The sequence below is a fragment of the Pseudonaja textilis genome, chromosome Z (genome assembly GCF_049901715.1).
Source record: "Pseudonaja textilis isolate UNSWEBS1 chromosome Z, rPseTex1.2, whole genome shotgun sequence".
Lineage (NCBI taxonomy): Eukaryota > Metazoa > Chordata > Lepidosauria > Squamata > Elapidae > Pseudonaja > Pseudonaja textilis.
This window is the reverse complement of record NC_142008.1, coordinates 66,343,654-66,368,028: the sequence shown is the minus strand read 5'-3', so window position 1 is coordinate 66,368,028 and position 24,375 is coordinate 66,343,654. Positions and strand designations below refer to the sequence as shown.

Here is a 24,375-nt window from a genome sequence, read left to right as displayed (position 1 = left end):
GCCTCAAAGAAGCACTCAGCCGGAAAAGAAAGTGCAGGAGGAAGTTAAGAAGTGAAAGTTTTTGGCTGACCAGGACAAAAAATAACAATTAAGGTACCCTGGAATTTAAAATTTGCAAAAGATACATCGTTCCCAAAGACTTGCAAGTGGCGAATGAAAGTTAAAAGGGAAAGTTTTTTTTTTTTCACTCTCCTTCCTAACGTTGACAGCGAACAGAAATGAATGAGAAATCGGAAAAAACCGTTTTGGCACCAATAGGTAACTAAACTGGATAATTAAATGTCAAGGGGATAATAAGGATTTCTGAACATTAAAAAAATTTTTTTTTGCTGTAAGTGGGAAGGGAAAGGAAAAGAATAGGAGCAGGATTTGGAAGACAGGAGGAGATTGCCTAGAACTTAAAAGAATCATTAAATACTAACAAGACTTCTAAAAGATACATTTTAACTGGAATTTTGTAACTAAACAGTAACCCCAGGAAGAGAAAGTGAAGAAAGAAGAAAGTGTTAAAAGAAACAGCTTATTTGGACTGTTTGGTGACTTTGGGACTTTTTGAAAGGACTAAAAACATTTGGGTGGTTGTTTGGAAAAAAAGTTTTTTTTTCTACAATGGCATCACTTGTGGATGAACTGAAAATTGAATTAAAAAAATATAAAGAAGGGGAACAAGAAGGGAAAGGCTCTCTTGGCTCTGTTTTTCAATTCTTAGAAATTGTGATTTGTACCTATGAGAAACTGACTGCGCAACAAGATGATTGGGACAAAGAAGAAGCCATCTTCGATGAACAAGTAACTTTACTTGGGGAAGAAAGGGGAAAGGGGGAAAAGAAAATGGAGACTTTAAGATCTAAAAAAAACAACCAAAAAAGGGAAAAATAAGGTGAAAAGTGGATATAATGTTAGAAAACAACAGAAAGGGGGAATGCAGAAGAGGAAAATGGAGGTGGAGAGACAAAGGGGTAAAAAGGGCAGGGAGAAGAAGCAAGGGAGGAAGGAAGGGATGAGAAGTTTCAATGGTGTGGAGCAAGATGTAAAGAAACAGGATTTATTTAGAGATAATGGAAAAAAACTTAATTGAAAAAGGGATTCTGCAAAGGTACATAAGATTGTATTGTTATATTTGTATTAGAAATAATGTTAGAAAATTGGAAACAACATGTGATTAAAAAATGGGATAAAATATTCAGTGTAATTCAGTGAAATTTTTGTGAACAAAAGGAAGGCAATAAAATAAATGAGGGAATTGAATTAGGAAGGAATGGGAACATTTTAATGACACAATGTTTTAAAATATAAGTGAAGTGGGGGGGAAATAACTATGGAAAGTTTATAAGTGTTCCCATAAAAGTATGATATTTAACTGAAAAGTAATATGTAAAATGTTTAAGATTTAAATGAATATTAATATTAATGATAGATTTGAATTGGTATGGATTGTTTTAATTATATTAGATATTTATAATTTTTTCTTTTTCTAAAAGTATAGTGTGTAACTTTAGAATGCGCTAAGCAGAATCCAAATGGCAGTTAAGTGTTACATATTTAGGGGAAAGAGATAAAGGCGTCATACGCCAATCGGTGTACAGGAGAAATTTTGTTTAAAGGGAGAAGATAATAGGTAGCTGGAAACAGGACAGACAAAAAATAATAAGCATAATGATCTGAACTGAGATGAGATAAATAAAATAAAATCTAGAAAGTTAAAAATGGGGAGAAGCTATATAGAAAATGTAAAATGGCAGTAAGATATGGAATGGTATATAAAATGAACATGAATTTGAATTTGTGTCTGTACGAAGAGATATAACCCGGGATCAAGCTGCTTTCAGAAAAGATGTTTTATGTTTTATGTTTTGTTTGTTTGTGTATTGTTTTTGAAAATCAATAAAATTTGTTTTAAAAAAAAGGAGTACTGTTGAAGACTTCCGGTGTTGACATCACGGCGAAAAGGGGAAAGGAGAATGGTGTTTGTCCCTGGACCCTGTTTTTTCCACTTTGGGGGACCCTTCGGGCATGCAAAGAGCCTGGAGAGCTGTGCAGAATAGAGGGGAAGCCTGGATAACGTTGTGGTGAAAGGCAATCACCCGCCGCCACGAAAGGAAACTTTTTAAACCCAAAGTGAAAGTGCCTGTTATATCAGTATGGCAGACCCGAGGCCGTGACTAGCTATAGATGATAAGAAAGTGAAGATCTTGTTAACAGATTGTGTTGTTATAGCTGATCGAAAAGAGGCACAATGGTGCAATGGTGATTTGCCAGAAAAAGTGAGTCCTGAATATTCACTGAAAAAGGAAGCTCTGGCAGATAGGGAATCCCCAAAGAACAGGCAGTGATTTGGCAGAATGAGCAGTGAATCAGCAAGTTAGTAAAGATGGAAAAGACTGAGAAAAGGGAGGACGCAGAACTTTGAGTGAAGTATTCCAGGACGAGGCGAGGAAAAACGAGTGGACATGCAGAGGAGGATTCGGAAGGAAGGAAGGGGATCAAAAGGAAATAAAACAAAGATCCTGGGTAGCGAAATGAAAAGGAAGGAAACAGTGAGGTGGTGAGAGAAGAACGATTGGACGGACATTGGATTGAAGGAGATTGGAAGAAGAAATTGAAGATCCAGTTTGAAAGCGAGAAGAGTAAGGGGGATAAAAGAAACAGAAGTAGGAGAAGGAAAGCAGAAAGTAAAGTTGAGATTTGAAGAAAGAGGAGAAAGGAACTCCTGAGATAACAGAACAAAAGTAGATTGAAGGGCAGTGTCTGAAGGTGCTGACAGTGAGTGATTAAATAAAGAACATGGGACTACTTATTAATCCTAAATTAAGAGAAGTCAAGAGACTTTGGGAAAAATATAGACTTGCATATACTGTTTGCTTATTGTAATTATAAAAGTTATATATTTACAATTATAAACATAGTGATGAATTGAAACATTTATATTTTCATATTTATATATAATTAGGTTCTTATTTGCAATCATATTTTTCTTTGTAATAGAGATATTGATTAATTAGATTAGTAGACTGATAAGATTGTTATTATTCTATTTATTGAACTATTAATGAATTATTTAAGATAACTATTATTCAATAGAATTAATAACAGTTAGCATATAGATTAAAATGAATTAATTAATATACAAATAAGATAAGAATTTAAGAAGAGGTTGGGCTGAGAAGTAATTATTGGTGATAAGTGTATGTTTTGTGATAGGTAGAGATATAGTGAAATTGAAAGGTTTAAATATTTAAAAAATAAGGAGAACCTGAGAGGTTAGAGTAAGTTATTAAACAGAAAAATAAGTAGAGACATTAGCAGAGAAAGAGACTAATCTAAACTAATTCTTAACATAAAATATAAAATGGATGGTAGTGTGGGCAGAAGTAAACAGAAGTCTAAGAAATATGACAAGTGCCATAACAACAACTTTGAAAACAGCAAAGAAGATAACATCCAACCCATCACTGACAGTTTCATCTCCACCTGGTCAAAAGAGGATTGAGGGAATGTTGGGTGCCAAAAAACAAAGCGCAACATCTAATATACAAACAATACAAACAACACTGTTGGCAATTCAAGAAACCATGATGAAGATGCAGGAAATATGACCATGTGGAAATGAAGGGGGACATTAATAAATTAGAAGCCAAAGTAGACATGATACAACAAGCTATTGAGAAGAATGAGCAAAAATTACAGGTAGTGGAAATTAGATCAGAACAAAATGAGAAGAAATTGGAATTAGTGGACAAAAAATGATGACAATGAACAAGGAATTAGAGAAACAATTTATTCATTTGGAGATGGATCTTGCAGCCTTCTATTTGAGGTTCCAGAACATTATGGAGAGCAAAGAGGAAGATTTAAGCACCATCATGGCAGAGCTAATTGCGCAAGCACTGCAGAGAGATAGTCAAGAGATATTTCTAGAAATCGCCGAAACCTATAGAATCCAGACCAACTATGCAAGACACAATAGATTACCACAAGAAGTCCACGTTAGATTTGCTAGAAAAAAGTAAGGGATATAATATATATGGTAACAAGGGATGAACCTCTAATATATAAAGATAAAGAGATATAAACGTTAAAACATATCCCAAAGAAAGTAAGAGAACAGAGAAGAGATTATAAATTTCTGGCAACACAATTGATTAAAAGAAATATGATGTTCTGGTGGCTAATCCCAGAAGGGATGTTGGTTTCATGGCAGGAGAACAGGATTAGAATAGATAACCTGGATAAGGCACAGGATTTGTATGATAAAATTGTGGGACCAGAAGAAGAAAGCAGTAGCAAGGATGAACTGGAGACCAGAAGCCAAGATCAACAACAGGAATTAGGAGAAATAGAACAAGAAGGAGGAAGTAAAAAAGAAATCAAGCAAGGAGAGAAAGAAGAAATAACACTAAGAACATGCCCACAAAGGGACATAAGAATTAATAGAAGACAGATACCAAGTCATAAGTAGGATGACGGAAGAAGAAACCAGGTTAATATAGTTAAATATTAATGGACTGAATCCCACCAAAAAAAACATTAACAAGATTGGTAAAACAAAAAGTAGAAATAATATGCCTACAAGAAGTACACATTAAAGAACAATACCGGAAGTGTTTAGAATACCCAAAATTAGGAAGATTATTTACAGCCCTGGCAGAACAGAAACAGAGGAATAGCAATATATATCAAAGAAGGAATTAAGGCAGTAGAAAAATATGCTGATTCGAATGGAAGAGTTTTGATACTTGAATTAGAGATATGCCAGAAGCAAATGCTATTAGTTACAAATTATGCCCCAAATGAAAACCAAAGTGAATTTTATAGTAAATTACATGAAACTTTTTTAGAAATTGGACAAGGAAACATACGTATAGTGGGGGATTACAATGTGGTGGTAGATATAAAAAAAGATTATATTAACAGTACAAAAAAATAAAAAGACAAGAAAAACTGCCAACATCCTTCTTTGATATGATACAGGAATTAAATTTGTTGGATCAGTGGAGGAGATTAAATTTGGGGAAAAAAGAATATACTTTCTATTCGAACCTGCATAGGTCATGGTTCCAATTAGATATGGCATGGATGAATGTAGAAGTAGGAAATGAGTTAGAAGCAATAGAGATTATGACAAATGTATGGGCGGACCACAACCCCCTAAAGATAATTTGGAAGGGAAGAAAAAAAAACAAGGAGAAGATGGAATTAAACTCCCAAATTGTAAACAAAAAAGAATATGTGTCAAAAATTAAAAAAGAAATTGAACTATTCTTTAAGGAAAATACAATTCAATAAACATCATTACAGACACTATAGGATACAGTGAAAGCCTATTTGAGGGGAATAACAATAGCCTATATGGCAAAAAGAAATAAAGAAAGATGGCAGAAAGAAAATAGGTTAAAGGAGGAGAATAAAGAGCTAGAAAGTAGACTACAAAAAACACCACAAGATGAGAAACTGAGGGGGGAGAATGATCTTAGCTAGACACAAGTTAAATGTTATAAATCAGGAAGAAAGAGTAGAGTTAAAAATAGTGAAACAGAACTTTTTTGAACATGCTAACAAGCCAGGGAGATGGTTAGCCCATAAATTAAAAAGAGAAAAAGTTGATACAAGAGTTGTGAGACGATAACAGGAATTTACAATATCAAATGGCAAAGAAGAAAAGAATAGTGCAAAATTATTTTGAAGAATTATACAAAAAGGAAAAGGTGCATAAAAATAATATACAACAATACCTAAAAGAGAAGGGTCTACGGGAAAAAAGAGTGGAACAGAGAGATATACTAAGAAAAGAAATAACAGCTATAGAATTGTGTATGGCAGTGCAAAAACAGAAAAACAACAAAACTTTGGGGCCTGATGGACTTCCTGCAGAAATTTATAAATGTTTCTATGAGTGTTTTGAACTGGTGATGTTAGATTTGTATAATGATGTATTGGACCATACTAAATTATCCGAATCATGGACCAAAGAATATATTTCATTAATCCCCCAAAAAGAGATGGATCACAAATAAAAAATTATAGGCCAATCTTGTTACTGAATGCAGATTATAAAATCTTTGCTACAATAATGTCTGAAGGGTTGAAAATAGTACTGAACAAAATTATACATTCAGATCAGAATGGTTTTCTACCTTCCAGACAGATAAAAAATAATATGAGGATAGTATTAAATGTACTAGAATATTATGAGGCCCACTCGGAAAGCAGGCAGCACTGATTTTCTTGAATGTTCAGAAGGTATTTGACAATCTTAATTGGCAGTTTTTAATTCAACAGGTGAAGGATATGGGATTTGGAACAAAATTTAGAAAAATGATAGGTACAATATATTTAAACCAAAAAGCCAGGGTGATCATAAATGGAGAGAGCACTGAGAGTTTTAAAATAATGAAAGGAGTACTCCCCGCATGGCAGGGATGTCCAATGTCACCTCTACTTTTAATCTTGACACTAGAAGTACTTTTAACCCAAATCAGACAAAATATGGAAATAGGACTGAGGATTAAAAGAGAAGAATATAAGGTACAGGCATTTGCAGATGACCTGGTGTTATTTTTATCAAAGAACCAATGGAGTCAGGGGATAATTTGTTATAAGAATTGGAGAAATATAGGGCAGTAGCAGGATTAAAAATTAACAAAGAAAAAACAAAAATATTATCCCAAAATTTGACAGAGAAAGAACAACAACAAAAAAAAGAGAGGGAAAAATGGGATTAAAAAAATTAAATACTTGGGAATCTGGCTAACGAGGAGATGTTCCTCTATAAAGGAGGAAATTATAAGAAATTAATTCAACAGATAAAGAAAGATTTAACAAATTGGGAAAAATTACAATTATCTCTATTAGGATGGATGGCAATGATAAAAATGAATATCTTACCAAAACTATTATATTACTTCCAGACAATTCCTATAAAATTAGAAATTTTTTTTTCAGGAATTGAATAAGATAGTTTCGAGATTTATATGGTTGGGTGAAAAAGCACGAATAAGTTTAAAGATGCTACAATATAGTAGAAGTAGAGATGGCTTTGGACTCCCAAAATGGGAATTGTATTATCAAGTGGCAGTTTTAATGTGGGTAAAGGAGTGGATAAATTTAAAAAAATAAAAGAATATTAGCAATCAAGAGCCACGATCTACAAGCAGGGTGGCATGCCTTTCTATGGGACAAAAAAAATAAGACTCATTCATACTTTCACAGACATTTGATAAGGGAATCACTATTACAAAGTTGGGAAAAAGTAAAGAGAAAACATTATATGAAAATACCGAGTTGGGTTTCACCCATAGAAGTAATATTATATCCAAACACAAGGGATACAAAATTCACCCATAGAAGTAATATTATATCCAAATACAAGGGATACAAAATTGATTAGATATTAAGAATTATTAGATAATCGGGAACCTTAAAAATATTGAAGAATTAAAAGAGCAGGATATAATTATAGATCGGTGGTCATACTTAAAAATTCAGACAAAGTTTTGAAAAGATTTAGAAGAACATGGGATAGAAAAAGATTTACAACAACTAGACCAAATTTTGACAGGAAGAATGTATAATGTATAATTATTTTTTGGAAGTGGAACTAGAAGAAGAAATAGTGAAGGGACTAATGATTGCCTGGGCAAAAAACATAGGTCATAATATTAAATTAGAGGATTGGGAAAAATGTGGATTAATAACTGTAAACTGACATTGTCAACAGCATTTAAAGAAAATCAGTACAAAATGTTTTATAGATGGCACCTAGCCCCACCAAGACTGGCTAAAATATGCCCAAACACAAAATCAGAATGTTGGAAATGTAAACAAAAAGAAGGAACATTTTTGCATATGTGGTGGCAATGCCCAGAAGTTAAAAAATATTGGATGAGGATACAAAGATGGCTGTTAGAAATTACAGAATACCAATTAGAACTTGTACCGGAAATATTTTTATTAGGAATACTTAAGAGAAAATTTAGCAAGTCTATCCAATACATCATTATACATATTATAATGGTGGCAAGGATAGCTTTCTCAGAGGGCTCGAAAAAAGAAAAGATACCACCTGAAGAAGATCTGATACAAAAAATAATGGACCGTGCAGAAATGGATAAATTCACAGCAGAATTAAAAGGCAAGAATGAATCGGACTATTATGCGGTTTGGGATAGGGGGTAAAAATGGGTAGAATATAGAAATAAGAATTGATGTATAGGTATAATATAAAAGGAAACATGTATTACAAATGACACAATGCTGTTAATGTAAATAGAGATTTATAATTTTGTTTTTAAAAATAAAATAAATTACAATTACCTTATAACTCTTATTGTCAATACAAACTTATAAATCATCATATCATTATTAAAAAAAAAAAAAGTTTGACTATACTTTTATTCGATCATGCCTTTGTGAGATAACTATATTTTAAGTAATTTATTCTAAAACAAATCGTATAATCGTGCCAGTTCTATCCTAAAATAAGAGAGAAAAAAAGAAAAAGAAAACCATTATATAAATATAATATCCAATACCAAAAAAGAGAAAAGAAAAATAAATTCAATATTATTCCTTATTATCTAACATTTCAAATATTCTATTTTTGTATTTCATCATTCAGCCATTGATAGAAAAGATCCCAAATTATATAAAATTGTTTATCTTCTTGCTCTCTGATTTCAAAAGTCAATCTACTCATCTCAGCACATTCCAATATTTGTAATCGTGACTATGAAGTGAACGCACAAAACTGATGAACCAACCGACTCACTGTTTGTATATAAATATGGGGGAGCTGATGTTTTTATGTTTTGTCTGTTTGTTTGTATGTTAAAAAACAATAAAAACTTTATAAAAAAAATTAAAATAAATTAATTAATAAAAAAGTAGCACTGTCAAGTGCAAGAAACCAAGAGCTAGGATAGAGTTCAAAAGCACTGAAAATTTATTCCATGCAGCCTATACATAAGAATCTGATCTATTGATGGTCAAGGCAAATTGTCACCAGATAAGAATCAGACTTCAACTGGACTCTTTCAGGAGTATAGGGCCTTCAGACAGATGATGTGTTTAATCCCACCTTCAGGCTCAGCCTGTTCATCTCCTACAAGCACTGCCTTAAGTGTTGCCTAAACTTTAATGGGAGGACTCTCTAAGTAACAGCAGTAGAAAAAAAATTTCAGGGTCATATGGACCTCTGCACAGCATAAACACAGCAGTTCGACATGTGCATAGAGAGACCTTTTTAATCCAGCAATGAAGCATAATACAGGTAGTCCTCAATTTACAATGGCAATTGGTCATTCTGCTTAATGATGGTAGTTTTGGCAGTCCTGGTTCTGTTGTTAAATGAATCATTAAAGGTCACTATGTGGGGATATCATGTGATCACCTGCCAGCTTTCCCACTGACTTTCCTTGTCAGAAGCTGGCAAAGAAGACCACATTATCACAAGATGTTGTGACAGATTTTGATCATGTGACCATGGGGATATTGCAAAGATCAATTGTATGTACCATTTGTTCATCACTATTGCAAGATTGAATAGTCACTGCATAAGTGGTTATTAACCTGTAATATTTTTAGTAGACTACATATAAAAGCAAATATATATTTTAAAAATTATTTCATTAAGTCTGCTTTGTTACATAAATTCATATTTTTGTTATCTTTTTAATCTATTAAGTCAGTTATTATTTAACATATGATGAAAACATGACAGAAGACAAGTAAACATACATAAATATAAATATATATATGGTATTCAGCTTTGTTTGGGTATTTTCCCACGTCATTATAGTTGTGCTTTTAAAGTTATAGCAACGTTTCGGCAGGATGTCATCTGCCATCATCAGGCTTCTGTATAGTGTTCGTCTGACTCACAGACGAACACTATACAGAAGCCTGATGATGGCAGATGAGATTCTGCTGAAACCTTGCTATAACTTTAAAAGCACAATTATAATGACATGGGAAAATACCCGAACAAAACTGAATACCATACATATAAATACCCGCGAAAACTTAATAAACACACACACACACACATATTCCACATAATTACAGATAGTCTTCGACTTATGACCACAATTGAGCCCAAAAATTCTGTTGCCATGTGAAACAGCTGTTAAGTGAATTTGCCCCATTTTGTGATTTTTCATGCCACAGTTGTTAAGTGAACCACTGCAGTTGTTATTGGGTGGGATTCTACTGGTTTGGACCGGTTCGGTAGAATCAGTCGTATGATTCTCCGTAGTTCAGAGAACCTGTAAATCGGGCCTCTGGCTGGCCCTGCCCCTCTCCGCCCGCTTCTCCACTCTCTGCCCAGTCAGTCCCTATCATGCATACGCAACATTGTGCGCATGCATGACATGCCTGCAGCTTGCTTTTGCCTGCCCACCAGGCCAGCCATTGCTGCTTGCCTTTTGCTGGGGCCCTGCCTGATCTGAGTGAGTGAGGCTCTGTTAGCCCCGTTTGCCTGCCCCCACTTGCCTTTTGTTTTGCCCCTCCCCTACCACTTGCATTTTGCCGCCACCGCTGGTCGCCTTTCCCCACCACCACCACCCTTTGCCGTCCACCAGAGAACACGTGGAGAGGCTCCTGTTGGCTCCGGCAAGATCAGTGGCTACTTCTCTCACCTGCTGCTCCAGCTGGGAGAGTGAGAGAGTCTTTCCCAGCACAGCAAAAACCTTGCAAGTCCCCCTCCCTTCGGGAAATGTCTCCTGGTCAACAGAGAAGCAGCCTGGTTGAATCCTGTTTCTGCGGCCCAGGAGCTATTTCCCAAAGGGAGGGGACTTGCAAGCTTTTTGCTCTACCAGGAGAGGCTTTCTCGCTCTTCCAGCAAGAGCAGGTGAGAGAAGCAGCCGCTGACCTGGCCAGAGCCGACACAAGCCTCTCCACTGTTCCTTTCAGCTGAGTTAGGCTAACCCTAACCCTAACTGAGCAGCCCCGATCTGCCTGCTCACAGGTAAGCCTGCAAGTCGCACTAGCCCCTCTCCCACTGTCCTTGGACCTTGCCAGCCCCCCCCCCCAACTCCAGATCTTACCAGGACCCACCACCACCCTTGGGCTCGGCTGGCTGGCAGCATAGAGCAGGGCCTGAAAGGCAGTCAAACCTTGCCAGAGGAGATCTACATCCCCTGCCATCATCTGTACCTTCCAGCACATGGAGCTTGCACCAATGTCACAGCAGCGGCCTGCACTCTGCCAAAACTCTTGGCCTGACAAGGGAGGGGCGGCTACCCTGGGTGATGCAGGGCTTCCTGGTCACACACACCCCGTGCCTCCCAGCAGGTGAGCTCCAGCAGCTGCCGGAGAATCCGGGCAAGGGATGAGATGCAGGCTGGCGTGAAGGGAGCGGAGTGGTGATGGCTCTGACCTGGCTGGCTTGCCTTTTCCTCTGTCACCCTTTTAAAGGGGGAGGGGCACGTTTTACAAAGGAGTAGGATTGCTTGGCTTTAAGAAGGCACTTGAAAGTGTGTGTGTGTGTGTTTGTTTCAGATGGGTCTCCTAGCTTTAGAAGGAGAGAGGGAAGGAGGAAGGGAAGGGATAGAAAGAGGGAAAGAGAGAAAGAGAGAGAAAGAGAAAGGGCGGGAAAGATAGAAGGAAAGAGGGAAAAAGAGAGAAAGAGAGAAGGAAGAGACAAGAAAGAAAAAGAAAAAGGAAATAGAAAAGGGAGAAAGAAAGAGAAAGGGATAGACAAAGAAAGATGGGATGGAAGGAAGGGAGACAAAGAGCGGGAGGGAGGGAGGAGAAAGTGAATGAGATATATGGATGAATGGATGGATACATGGAAGGAGGGAGGAAAAGAGAAAAAAAAGGAGATGAAGGAAGGACACAAACCCTGGTTTCAGAAAACTCTTTGAAATAGCACAGGAATATTTAAAAAAACAGTAAATGTCTGTAATATCCTAAATTAGGTGAACTATACGTAGCAATGGCATACCAAAAAAAGAGGGGTAATTATGTATATTAGGAAAGGGATAAGCGCAAAACAAATTTACGTGGAAGAACGGGGAAGAATTTTGATGGTACAATTGAATATACTCCAAAAACAAATACTATTGGTGGGGATATATGCCCCAAATGACAATCAAAGTGAGTTTTATAAAAAAAACCATATGAGAAAATAATTGAGAGGAGACAGGAAAATATATGCTTAGTTGGGGATTTCAGTGCCATCATAGACATTGAATAAGATTACACTTGTAAGGAACAAAGGTGGTGGTGGGGGGAAGAAATATTTATTAAAGCCATTTTTGACCTAATAAAAGAAACTGATTTGGAAGACATATGGCGAAAAAGGAACTCAAACGATAAAGATTACACATTTTACTCGAGTCCACATAAATCTTGGTCGAGTGGGTGAATGGAACAATTGGAAAAGATACCTATATAGTAGAAATAATGTCCAATAGATGGGCAGATCATAACCCATTAAAAATCATTTGGAAAGGGCAGAAGAAAAGAAGGATGAGATGAACATTAAACTCACAAATTCTGAAACAAAAAGAATATAATCAAAGAATAAAAAATGAACTGGAAACATTCTTTAAGATAAACCTAAAAGAACATACAAATTTGCAGAATCTGTGGGAAACTACAAAGCCTATATGAGAGGAATATCAATAGCCTACACAATTAGGAAAAATAAGAGAGGAAACAACAAAACGAACTGCAGAAAAAGGTAAAGGAATTAGAAAATGGACTCCAAAAAGACCCTAAAAATATGACAATGAAAAAAGAAGTAATGATGGCTAGACACAAATTAAATTTGACATTTTTAGAGGAAATAGCACAAAATTTAAAATTTATAAGACAAAACTTCTTTGAATCCGCAAACAAGCCAGGTAGATGGCTATCCCATAAGTTAAAGGTAGAAAAAGAAAAAAAAGATTAATTCAGCAATTGAAAGATAAAGAAGGGAATATATGTTGTCAGATGAAAAAAAAACAGATTGCGCAAAGCTATTTGGGGGAACTGTATAAAAGAGGAAATTATGGAGGAAAATATAATAAAATATTTAGAGGAGAATGGTTTGGGTTCAATTTTGGAAGAACAAAAGGAAATATTAAATAGAGAAATAACCCCAGCAGAGTTGAAAAAAGCAGTACAAAAGGAGAAAAACAACAAAACGTTAGGACCAAAAGGTTTTCCCAGTGAACTGTATAAAAACATGTACAAATTATTTGAACCAATACTATTAGAGGTATGAATGAGGTGCTATTAGAAGCTAGAATACCAAAATCCTGGTCTGAGGCATATGTCACCTTAATTCCGAAGGAAGGTACCGATCAACAAATGATTTCAAACTATAGACCAATCTTGTTGTTAAACACAAATTACAAAATATTTATGACAATATTAGTGGAGACAATGAAACCAATTCTAAGTGAGATTATATATTCAGACCAAAATGGCTTCCTGCCAAATAGGCAAGAACCAATAAAGAACGGACAAACACTACTTCAAGAAATAGAAAAATTCAGGGAGGTTGCAGGATTTAAAATAAATAAAAACAAAACTAAAATGATAGTCAAAAACTGTACTGCAATACAGAGAATAGAGCTAGAAAATAAAATTGGATTACAGAATGTAAAAAAATTAAATATTTGGGAATATCTACTAGGTGTTCGTCAATTAAAAATGACAATTATACTAAATTAAACAAATTAGGAAAGAATTGGAATCGTGGGGAAAACTACAATTATCAATACTAGGTAGAATTGCAGTGTTAAAAATGAATACCCTACCAAAATTGATGTATCTCTTTCAGATGATCCCAATAAAATTAGGAAAACCATTTTTATTGAATTAAATAAATTAACAACTAAATTTGTCTGGCTGGGCAAGAAACTATGCATTAAATTAAAATTGCAGGATAGCAGAAGCAGAGGTGGTTTTGGGCTACCAGAATGGGAACCTCATTATCAGGCAGCAGTACTAAATTGGGTTCAGGATTGGGTTAAATTAAAAGATAAGAGAATACTAACATTAGAAGGTCATGACTTCCAGGTAGGTTGGCACACATACTTGTGGGAGAAAAAAGGCAAGGTGCATGCCTATCTTAATCGACATTTAATAAGAGATTCACTTGTACAAACATGGAGGAAAATCAAGAACAAGCATTATATGAAAGTACCACATTGGTTGTCAACTATGGAGGCCATGATACACCTAAACAGATTGGACTTAGGGAAAATGATAAACTATAACAAATTATTAGACACCCAAGGGAAACTAAAATCAAATCAAGAACTTAAAAGAACAGGGAATTACAATTGATTGTGGCCATATTTCCAAATTCAAAACAGATATAAAATAGATTCAGAAGAATTTGGATTTGATAAGGGGCAAAATCAATTAGATAAAATTTTAATTGGACCGGAAGAAAAATTCATATCCAAAACATATAGATATCTGTTAGCTTTTAAAATGGAAGAGGAAACAATAAAGAATACTATGATAGCATGGGTGCAAAATTTTGGACATAATATAGATTTAGAAGAATGGGAAAAATTATGGAATGTAAATTATAAATTAACAACAGCCACTACATATAAAGAAAAGTTAAACAAAATCTTTTATCGGTGGCACTTAGCCCCAGCAAGACTAGCCAAAATATACCAATTACTAGCCCAAAATGTTGGAAATGCCAACAAGTCGACGGTACCTTCTATCACATGTGGTGGCTATGCCCCAAGGTCAATATTTATTGGACCAAAATTAAAGATTGGATACAAGAAATCACAGGGTACCAAATTGAACACAAACCAGAATTCTACCTTTTGGGAATAATCAAAGAGCAATATCCAAAAAAGATAAAATATATAACTATATATTCTAACAGCAGCCAGGATAACTTATGCGCAAATGTGGAAAGGGCCTAATGTTCCAACAGAAGACTTAGTCTTATAAAAAAATAACAGACTGCGGAAATGGACATGCTTACATTAAAAATGAAAGAAAAAGAGGAATCTGATTATTATTCAATTCGGCATAGATGGTACGAATGGTTAGAAAATAAGAGACAAGGAATGAAAAGCAAAGATTACATAGAAGAGACCTTAAGAGAATGATATGTAGATATATAAAATAGATAAAGATAGAGATTAGTAATAAGTACAAATAAGGATAATAGTTATTGGTGATGTATAGGAATTGATGATATAAAACATAAGATAACACTGTATGTCAATGTCAAACTGCTATTGAAAATGTAAATATGATTTGCGCTGTTGGTAAAACAATAAAAATTATTTGAAAAAAAAATAGCACAGGAATCTAGGGCTGGAAGGGATCTCGGAGGTCATCTTCTAGTCCAAGGGACTTCAAACTTTTCAAGTTTAAGACTTGTAGACTTCAACTCCCAGAATTCCTGAGCTAACATGACTAGAGGAGGAATTCTGGGAGTTGAAGTCCACGTCTTAAAGCTGTCAAGTTTGAAGATCCCTGTTCTAGTCCAACCCCCTGCTCCAGCAGGAGATCCTTACAGAATCATAGAGTAGCAGAGTTAGAAGGAACCTTGGAGGCCATCTATCCCCCTGCTCCAGCAGCAGACCTTATATCATCTGGAATATGGATTATTTTGGTGTCTCTAACAGAGAGGAAAATTGGCAGAGGAGTTTACTAGGAGAATGCCATGCAGAAGAAGGCAGATAGTCCTTCATTTATGACCACAATTGAGCCCAAAATTTTGGGTGCTAAGCAAGAGTGTTGTTAAGTGAGTTTCACCACATTTTACTCAATTCATGACAACTCCTGGGTCTAAAGGTCATGTGTAGGCTAGAGAAATAAATCTGAAGGCATGTGCAATGCTAATGTACAGAAGTTATAGTTAAATATTTGTGTGGCAGAAAGTGGACTATGGGTGTGTTTTTTCCAAATGCAGTTAGGTTGAATGTGTATAGTTTTAGAAGAGCTCTGTGTGTGTGTGTGTGTGTGTGTGTGTGTGTGTGTGTGCATGTGCGTACATACAGTATATATAGTAGATAATGTATCTTTGTGTGTGCCTATACACACACTATACTATGTAATATGTATGTACACATATGGCATATATACATAGGATTAATACATAGTATTTTGGATGTTCAGTAGTAGTAAATAAATTGAGAGGGAAATTGTATCTCTGAGGCGAGGAGAGGCCAGGCAAGGCACCCCTTGACATGTGTGATGTCAAATTGGCTACTCCCACCCAATCACATGACTACCCAGCATGCCCACCCAGTTACATGACCACCAAGCCACACCCACTCAGTCACATGACCACCAAGCCATGCCCACCAAATAAGCCACACCCACAGAACCGGTAGTAAAAAAATTTTGAATCCCATCACTGCTGTGGCCTATCACACTCTTGGGGAAAGCATGTGAGCCATTTCCTCCTTTCAGTAGTCCATGAAAGTACATTTATAGTATGTAGATAATAAAGTCAAAAAAAGGTGAACAAATTTTTACAGAACTATAGATAACGTTGAGGCTGGGTGTGAGAAGGAATAGCCATTCCTTGGGAGGGGAGGGACCAGGCGAGGCACCCTTTGACGTGAGTGACATTGAGTTGGCCATGCCACGCAGTCACATGACCACCAAGCCACATTCACAAATTAGGCCATGCCCACATAACCAGTTGTTAAGAAATTTGAATTCCACCCTGGTTGTTATGTACCATTTGTTCAGCACTAGGAACACAGTTGTTAAGTGAATCTGGCTTCTGCATTGACTTTTCTTGACAGGTCATAAAATGTGATTACATGACCCCAGAACACTGCCACCATCATAAATATGAGTCAGTTGCCAAGCATCCAAATTTTGATCATGTGACCATTGGGATGCTGCAATAGTTGTATGTGTAAAAGAAGGTTATGCCACTTTTTTCAGTGCCATTATAACTTTGAAATGGTCATTAAATGAACTGTTGTAAGTCAAGTACTATCTTTACATGTAAAACTTTTATGGGGGTATAGCAGTGGCTCATAACTGGATGTCCAATTCAGCTATTAGGCGATAGCCTCTGGCATTGTTCCTTGCAAATCTTTGAGGGAACCAGAGAACGCACTCCATAGGCAATCTTGCACAGTGTGTTAAATAGTTTGCATACCAGTACTACAATTGTAACAAGGGGAATCTTTCCATCTAACTGATACAGGGCAGAGGCACGTCTTCCTGTATCACAGCTGATTCTGTTCAATTTCAACCAGACAAAGCAAGACAGGTCAAATCCAGGTGGTTTGGTATTGGGATCACTGTTATTAAATCAATATTAGGGTACCTTTGACCATCCAGTTGTTTATTGTAATCAAAATCTGGATTAAAAGCCTTAAAAGATTTCCTGTTTCACTTAGGGAAGAGTCAAGCTTCCCTCTCAAAAGGACAATGGTATTCAAAGAACGAAATAGCCGTGCTAGAAAGTAGTAAGTTTTTCTTGTGGCCAGAAAAACAGACCAAGAATGACAGATGTCCAAGAGAAAGGCACAGAGTATGAACCAGATTTTACCCATTGCAGTTTTAAGTTTGGACTAATTCGATTTCTCCTTTGCTTTTCAGTAATCATTTTGATATTGCCTACATATATGTTGGTGTATTCTTACAGGAACTCATTATCTTAGGGGCATTAACAACAATAGCCAATTGTGGAACAATTGGAGCGGGCGCCGGAAGCATGGGTTAAAACCCATCAACCCTACTGAAGAAGGCCTGGCCAGCATTCACAGTGTTCTGTTTCGAAAAGATCCTTTCCTGTGGCGGGCTGCCCTCCTGTATTACACTGTCTACCAAGCCAGCCAAATGTCCTTCAGAGACCTTTTTCAGGACATTGGGAAGTTTGTCACTGATCCCAATACTAGATGGGATTATTGTGTTCGAGCCAAGAGAGGTTGGACTGATACTTCACAACCAGGTAAGCTTTCTTTTATCTACCAGTTTGCAGATTTTGTTTGAAACTGGGACTTAAGGGGGATGTAATCTTATAGCACAATTCTTTATATTAAAGCTATAAATCCAACTACTTCAAAAGAAATTTATTTCCAAGTAAGCGTGACATTTTTATTTTATTTTTCTTTTAAAAATTTCTCATTCAAATTATCATTTAATGTTGTGGAAGTAAATATTTTACATTTTTAAAAGTTTTAAAAGTTACAGTGTCCACCATAATTTCTGATTTTTTTTAGGTTGCTTTAGTAAAGATCAGGTCTACTTGGATGGCATCCTACGACTTCTGAGATACCGACATTCTATTGATTTCTACTTATTGACAGCTCTAGGAAAGGTGAGTAAATGGCTGGATAAGAAAATGTCAATCTTAATATGGTTGGTTTGTTTCTAGTACAAATATTTAAAATAATATTAAAAACTGACATGACAAACAGCAGCAACAAGTATTGAGTAGTCAAAAGATTAGTGGACATGTTGAAAATATGATAGATAATATTTTGATTCATGAATTAGAGATGTTGAATTTATTCAAGGCTCATCTTATGAATTTTAATGACTTGTTTTGCCTTTTAACTGAAGACATCTGTGGCCTTAATATTCTTGTAAATAAATGGCAAACATTACATTTACTAATTCCATATTCTCCTGTTCCTCTTGCTTTTTTTATTTATTTGTTCATTCATATATTTATTCATTGTTAAATTTACTTGTTAACTATTTTGTTGAGGATTATTTTAAGCAGCTGACAACAGAGTATAAGAAAACAGATTAAAAGAATGTAAACAAAACAAATAAAATATAACATTAAAATAAACAAAAACAATAGAAATACATCAATATGATAATAAAAACATGGGTGGAAAGTAGGGAGCAAAGAGGGAGAGGGAGAGTTTGCCATCAATCAAGCAGCAATCTCCAGCATGGAACTCCCTTATTTGGTCCCCCAGGCCAAACAGGAAAGCCATGTCTTCAGGCTACTATGGAAGGATAGGAGGGTGGGGACAAATTTTTACTACAGAAGCTCAGATATTTGAAAGGGTGAGTATTGCAGCAAAAAAGACACTTCTTCTGGATCCAAATAGTTGGAATTCTTTGACTGACAGGATCCATAGTAGGTCCTCTCTGCTGGCATGAATAATATGAGCTTGTTCCAGTGGGACAACATAGTTAATTGGGTAGCCTGGACCTATGCTATTGAGACTTTGGAGGTCATAACCAGTATCCTGAACTGCATTCGAAAGCAGACAGGTAGCCTGTAAACTTCACGTAATATGGACCATCCTAGGGGCACCAAAGACTATTTTTGTCACTGGACTTTGCACCATTTGAAGCTTCTGAATGGATTTCAAGGATAACTCCATGTAGAGCACATTGCAGTAGTCCAGATGAAAGATGAATGTGACTTGAGTAATTTAAGTGCAAGGAGTCATGATCCAGGTAAGGTCACAGATTGTTGCACAAACTGGAGCTATGCAAATGCTCTCCTTAGTTCATCCAGAACTAAGAAAGACAAAAACTTGGATCCTGAGCCTCCATAAACCTACTCAATCTTGGCAGGGTTCAATTAAAGTCTGTTGTTCCCCACCCAGATCCCTACAACCTCCATGAATCCTGAGAGGGCAGAGACAGTATCATTTGGGTCATCATGTGTAGAAAAAAGAACTGAGTATCATCAGCATATTGTGATATCTCAACCCATAATGATGGACAATATCATCAAATGGCTTAATGTAGATGTAAACAAGACAGGAGAAGAATACTGAGCTTTGCAAGACTCAACCAGTGAGTGGTTGGGAGCTGGATCTCTCACTCCCTGTTAACACCAATTGGGAGTTGTCTTGGAAGGCAAAACTATGCTGCCCAGCCCAACTTGTATAATCAGCCTAAAGGATAACATGATCAATAGTATTGAAGGTCACTGAGAGGTTAAAGAGAGCAAGAATAGTAGCAATACCCTCATCTCTTTCTTGCCCAAGATCATCCATGAGTGTGACCAAGGCTATCTCTGTCCCATAGTTGGATCTGAATCCTGAATGAAAAGGGTCCAGGAAATCTGTTCCATCCAGGACCCCATGGAGTTGCCAAGCAGCTACCTTTTCCACCAATTTTCATAAAAAAAGATAGGAAACAGCATGAAAGTTGTCCAGGCAGGTGGGGTCAAGTGATGGCTTTTAAGCAGTGGACAAACCAGGGCCTCCTTAAAAGATCCTGGGAATGTACCCTCTTGCTGTCAAGAATTTATCATTGCAAGAACCTACATAATGGCCACCATTCTGGAGGCTTTCATCCTCGGGGAGGGACAAAGGTTTAACTGACAGATTATTACCTTGACAGCACAGAAGATAATGTCCATTTTCTTAGATCCAACAGGGTCAAACTGTTCCCAGAGTACTGGGAAAGATGTCTCCCTAGGCTTCTCATAAGGAATAGCACCACAGAAGAGTTCTAACTTGGAGTGTATCCAAGCAATTTTATTGAACAAGTGTTCAACAAATTATTCTGCATGTCCTTGAAGATGATTGCCCAAGCAGCCCTGACCTAGGAGAAATTGAGTAATCTGAAAGATGGGCAGATTCAATAAGAATGGAGAAATAGTTTTGTTTCCCTCTTTTTTGCTACAAATAGGCCTTATAATAGCAGTCAGAGTTATCCTTTGTTTTTCTCCAGCAGCGCTCTAGATGTCTCTTAACCCATTTCAGAACCTCTATGAACCATGGGGTGTGACAAAGAGTTGTGAGAGGTCATATAGACACAATCCTGTTCAAGGTTTCAGTTGCCTTTCAGTTCCAGACTGTTGCTAAGGGTATGGCAGGGCCATGCAGCAAATCCTTAAGGGAACACATTTATTCTCCAGGGGTGGACCACTTTAATGGGTCCGGTCTCACTGCAGTGAGAAGTGGTGTAAGAGAGTGTCAAAAATATCAGGGCATTTTCTCATTTTTCCAATTTTTAGCAAATACAATCCTAGCCGCTGTTAATACATTTACAATCGGGTATTTCAATTCTTTACTATATATTTCAGGTAAAATTCCCAATAAAAATATCTCTGGTTTCAAATCTATATGCTTTTTTGTCATTTTTTCCAACCACGTGTAGATTTTAGTCCAATATTTTTTAGCATCCGCACAAGTCCACCACATATGGTAATATGAGCCAGGTATCTGTTGACATTTCCAACATTTTTCAGATTTGTTCTTGAACATTCTTGCTATTCTTGTCAGGGGAAAATGCCACCTGTAAAACATCTTATACAAATTTTCTTTATATGCTGTTGACGTTGTCATTTTATAATTTTGAGACCACAATTTTTGCCATTTCTCTAGATCAATCCCATATCCAAAATTCTTCCCCCAAGCAATCATTGTTTCTTTAACTTGTTCTTCTTCTAGTTTAATTTCTAATAAATATCCATACAATTTTTTAATCACCTTTTCATCAGTACCTGTCAAAATCTTATCTAAATCAGTCGATTTATCATAGAAACCTTCTGTTTTAGAGTCTTTGTCATACCTTGAATGTATTTACGCATATGAAAACCAATTCATCTTTATACCTTGTTCCTCTAATTTTTGTATAGATTTAAGTTCACCTTTTTCATTCAATATTTCACCATATCTAACTGTTTGTTCCTTTTTATATATTATAGGATAAGAAAATGCTTCAATAGTCGATAGCCAGACTGGAATTTTCAAATAACATTGTCTTTTAGTCTTCTCCCAGTTTAACCACAGAGACTCCCGTATATAATGTCTTCTAAAATACTCCTGTGTTTTAGTTCCTTTGTACCATAGAAAAGCATGCCACCCCAACAACAGATCATGTCCTTCTAATGTCAATTGAGTATTTCTTAATGTTATCCATTCCTTAACCCACATCAGATTTGTAGCTTGGTAGTACAACTCCCAATTAGGCAAACCAAATCCTCCTGTTATTCTAGCATCTTGCAAAAGTTTTAGCTTTATTCTCGCTTTCTTACCTTGCCATATATATTTCAACACAATTTTATTTAAATCTTCAAAGTAATCTTTTCCAAGCCTAATTGGAATTGTTTAGAACAAATATAAAATTCTGGGTAATATATTCATCTTGATTGTTGATATTCTCCCTATTAATGACAGCTGTAAATTTTCCCATTTCACCAAATCTAACGCTATCTGCTGCTTAAGTTTGATATAATTATTCTCTTTTAGTGTACTGCATCTTGCTGTCAAATGTATCCCCAATTACTTAATCTTATTCATGACCTGAATTTTCAATAGATCTGTCAGTTCTTCCTTTTGTCTTAATAGCATATTCTTTGTCAAGATCTTTGTCTTATCTTTATTTATTTTCAAACCAGCCACCATCACCGGAGGAAATCATTAAGAAAATATTGGAATGTGCTGAAATTAGTAGATTGACATTTGAAATCAGAGAACAAGATGATAAACAATTTTATAAAATTTGGGATCTATTCTATCAATGGTTAGACAGTAAAACATGGTAATGAAATATGTAGTTTCTTAGAAAATAATAAATATATATAGAGGTATTCTTCTCTTAGTATATCTACAAAATGATTGTAGGATAGATTTGAGATGATAATATGAACTGTCATGAAACAATTTAAGTTAAATATGATTATTTCGTAAAACATGAATGAAAAATATCAGAGCATGATCTGACTATGATGGTGAAAGTGTTACTTGTTATTTTATTGCTGCAATAAGAATATTAGTGTCAGGGTTCCAAGTACTAGACCCGTAGGAAGCAAAAACTCCGAGGCAGGTAGATTCCTCCAATAATAGCTTTATTGGATGTATCATATTGGCATAGATCTGGTGAAAACCAACTCTGAAGGTTCGCAACCTATCTGCCTTCACATCCCAACTCTTGACCCAAGTGGCCTTGGACAGGGGATACCCCTTCCACTGCATAAGATACTGCAACCTACTCTGCACTTTTGAATCCAGAATCTTCCTTACCTTGTAATTCATCTTCTCCTACACTACTATTGGTTTTGGGACTGCCCGATCTACTGGCCTGATCAGGGAACCTATTGCCGGCTTTAATAAACTGCTGTGAAAGACTGGATGCACTTTTCCTAGCAGGCAAAGAAGGCTAAGCTGTACCGTAACTGGATTGATCACTTTTGCTATAGAGAAACAGCTAGAACTTTGGTCCTACATTTTTGCAAGGGAGTTTTAGGTACTTCGTTGAGTGGTAGATTTTGCTCCCGACCCAAAATGGCTCTTGGGGGCTGTGGTGTTTGTCAGATTGCACCTTACGGGTTTTTGCCGCTTCTCGCAAAGCACGCTTGATATTTTCCCACCCCACCTTCAGGGACTCCATTCATTTAATGACATAGATGAGAGGGACTCCCTGGGGAGTTAGGTCATGGGAACAAATTCCATGCCACTGGTAACCTGGAAAGGGGTCAGGCCAGTGCTACTATGCACGGCATTATTGTATGCCACTTCAGCAAACAGCAGTAGCTCTGCCCAGTTAGACTGCTGATAGTTGACATAGCATCTTAAGTACTGCTCTACCATGGCGTTCATGCATTTTGCATTGGTACTCAGATGAAAAGCCGAGCTAAGGTCCTGCAAGGATCCAACAGATCTAACGAACTCCAGAATTTAGTAGTAAATTGGACACCCCTGTAAGAAATAATCCTGTGGGAATGTCATGCAACCTATAAATCTTTATAAACAGCTTAGCAAGCTTTTTTGCTAACAGGAGCCCGGGACAAGCTGTGAAATGGGCTTGTTTTGAGAATAAATCTATCAGTCCAGGTATTTCCCCCGCTTTCAGGGAGCTCAACAATGAAGTCCATGGCGATATCCTCCCAGGCCCAGATGGGCCTGTCACCTGCTGAAGTAGCCCTGGGGGTTTTCCTGGCTTTTTCTTCATGGCCGCACAAGTGGCACAGCTCTTGACATAATCCTCAATGCCCTTTTTCATCTTCAGGAACCAAAATTGCCACCTGGCTAAATGCAGAGTTTTTAAGTAGCCAAAGTGTCTTGCCTGCTTTAGAGTCATGACTCTGCCACAGAACTTGGAGTTGCAGGTTTGTAGGCATGTACAATTTTGAGTCTTTCCAGGTTAGTCCATCCGTTAGGGTCAGTGCCTCCTTTTTCTCATTGTACCATGGGTCGGCTGGCAGCTCGTCCCTTAGTTTTTGGGTCACCCTGCTTCCACTTTTAGCCCCTGTTGTCTAGCTTGCCTCCAGGTACTGGCTTACGAGGCAGGTTGGGAAGGGGGAACCACTTCATCACATTTGTTATTGTACTGTGGTTTGCTGCCAGGAGGAATTTTTTCCTCCAAGAATGTACTTGAAGTTGAACCATTTGAAGTACTGTGCCTAGTGAAGTTGCTTTGGGGAAAGCCTTCGTGGGGTTCTTGAGTGCATCTAGGTTCTTATGATCAGTCCACACTTCAAGCAGAACATGACTGCCCTCAAGAAAG

General features: G+C 36.6%; 1 protein-coding gene across 2 annotated transcripts in view; it reads left to right on the top strand.

Moving 5' to 3' along the window:
- The window catches only part of MATCAP2 (microtubule associated tyrosine carboxypeptidase 2), a 91,072-nt gene that overhangs the window by 44,312 nt on the left and 22,385 nt on the right, over window positions 1–24,375 (top strand). For both annotated transcript variants that reach the window (XM_026702246.2, XM_087917600.1), the window contains exons 5-6: window positions 17,588–17,893; window positions 18,165–18,262. In XM_026702246.2, coding sequence (XP_026558031.1) covers window positions 17,588–17,893; window positions 18,165–18,262 — 404 coding nt within the window. The remainder of the gene's footprint in view (window positions 1–17,587; window positions 17,894–18,164; window positions 18,263–24,375) is intronic.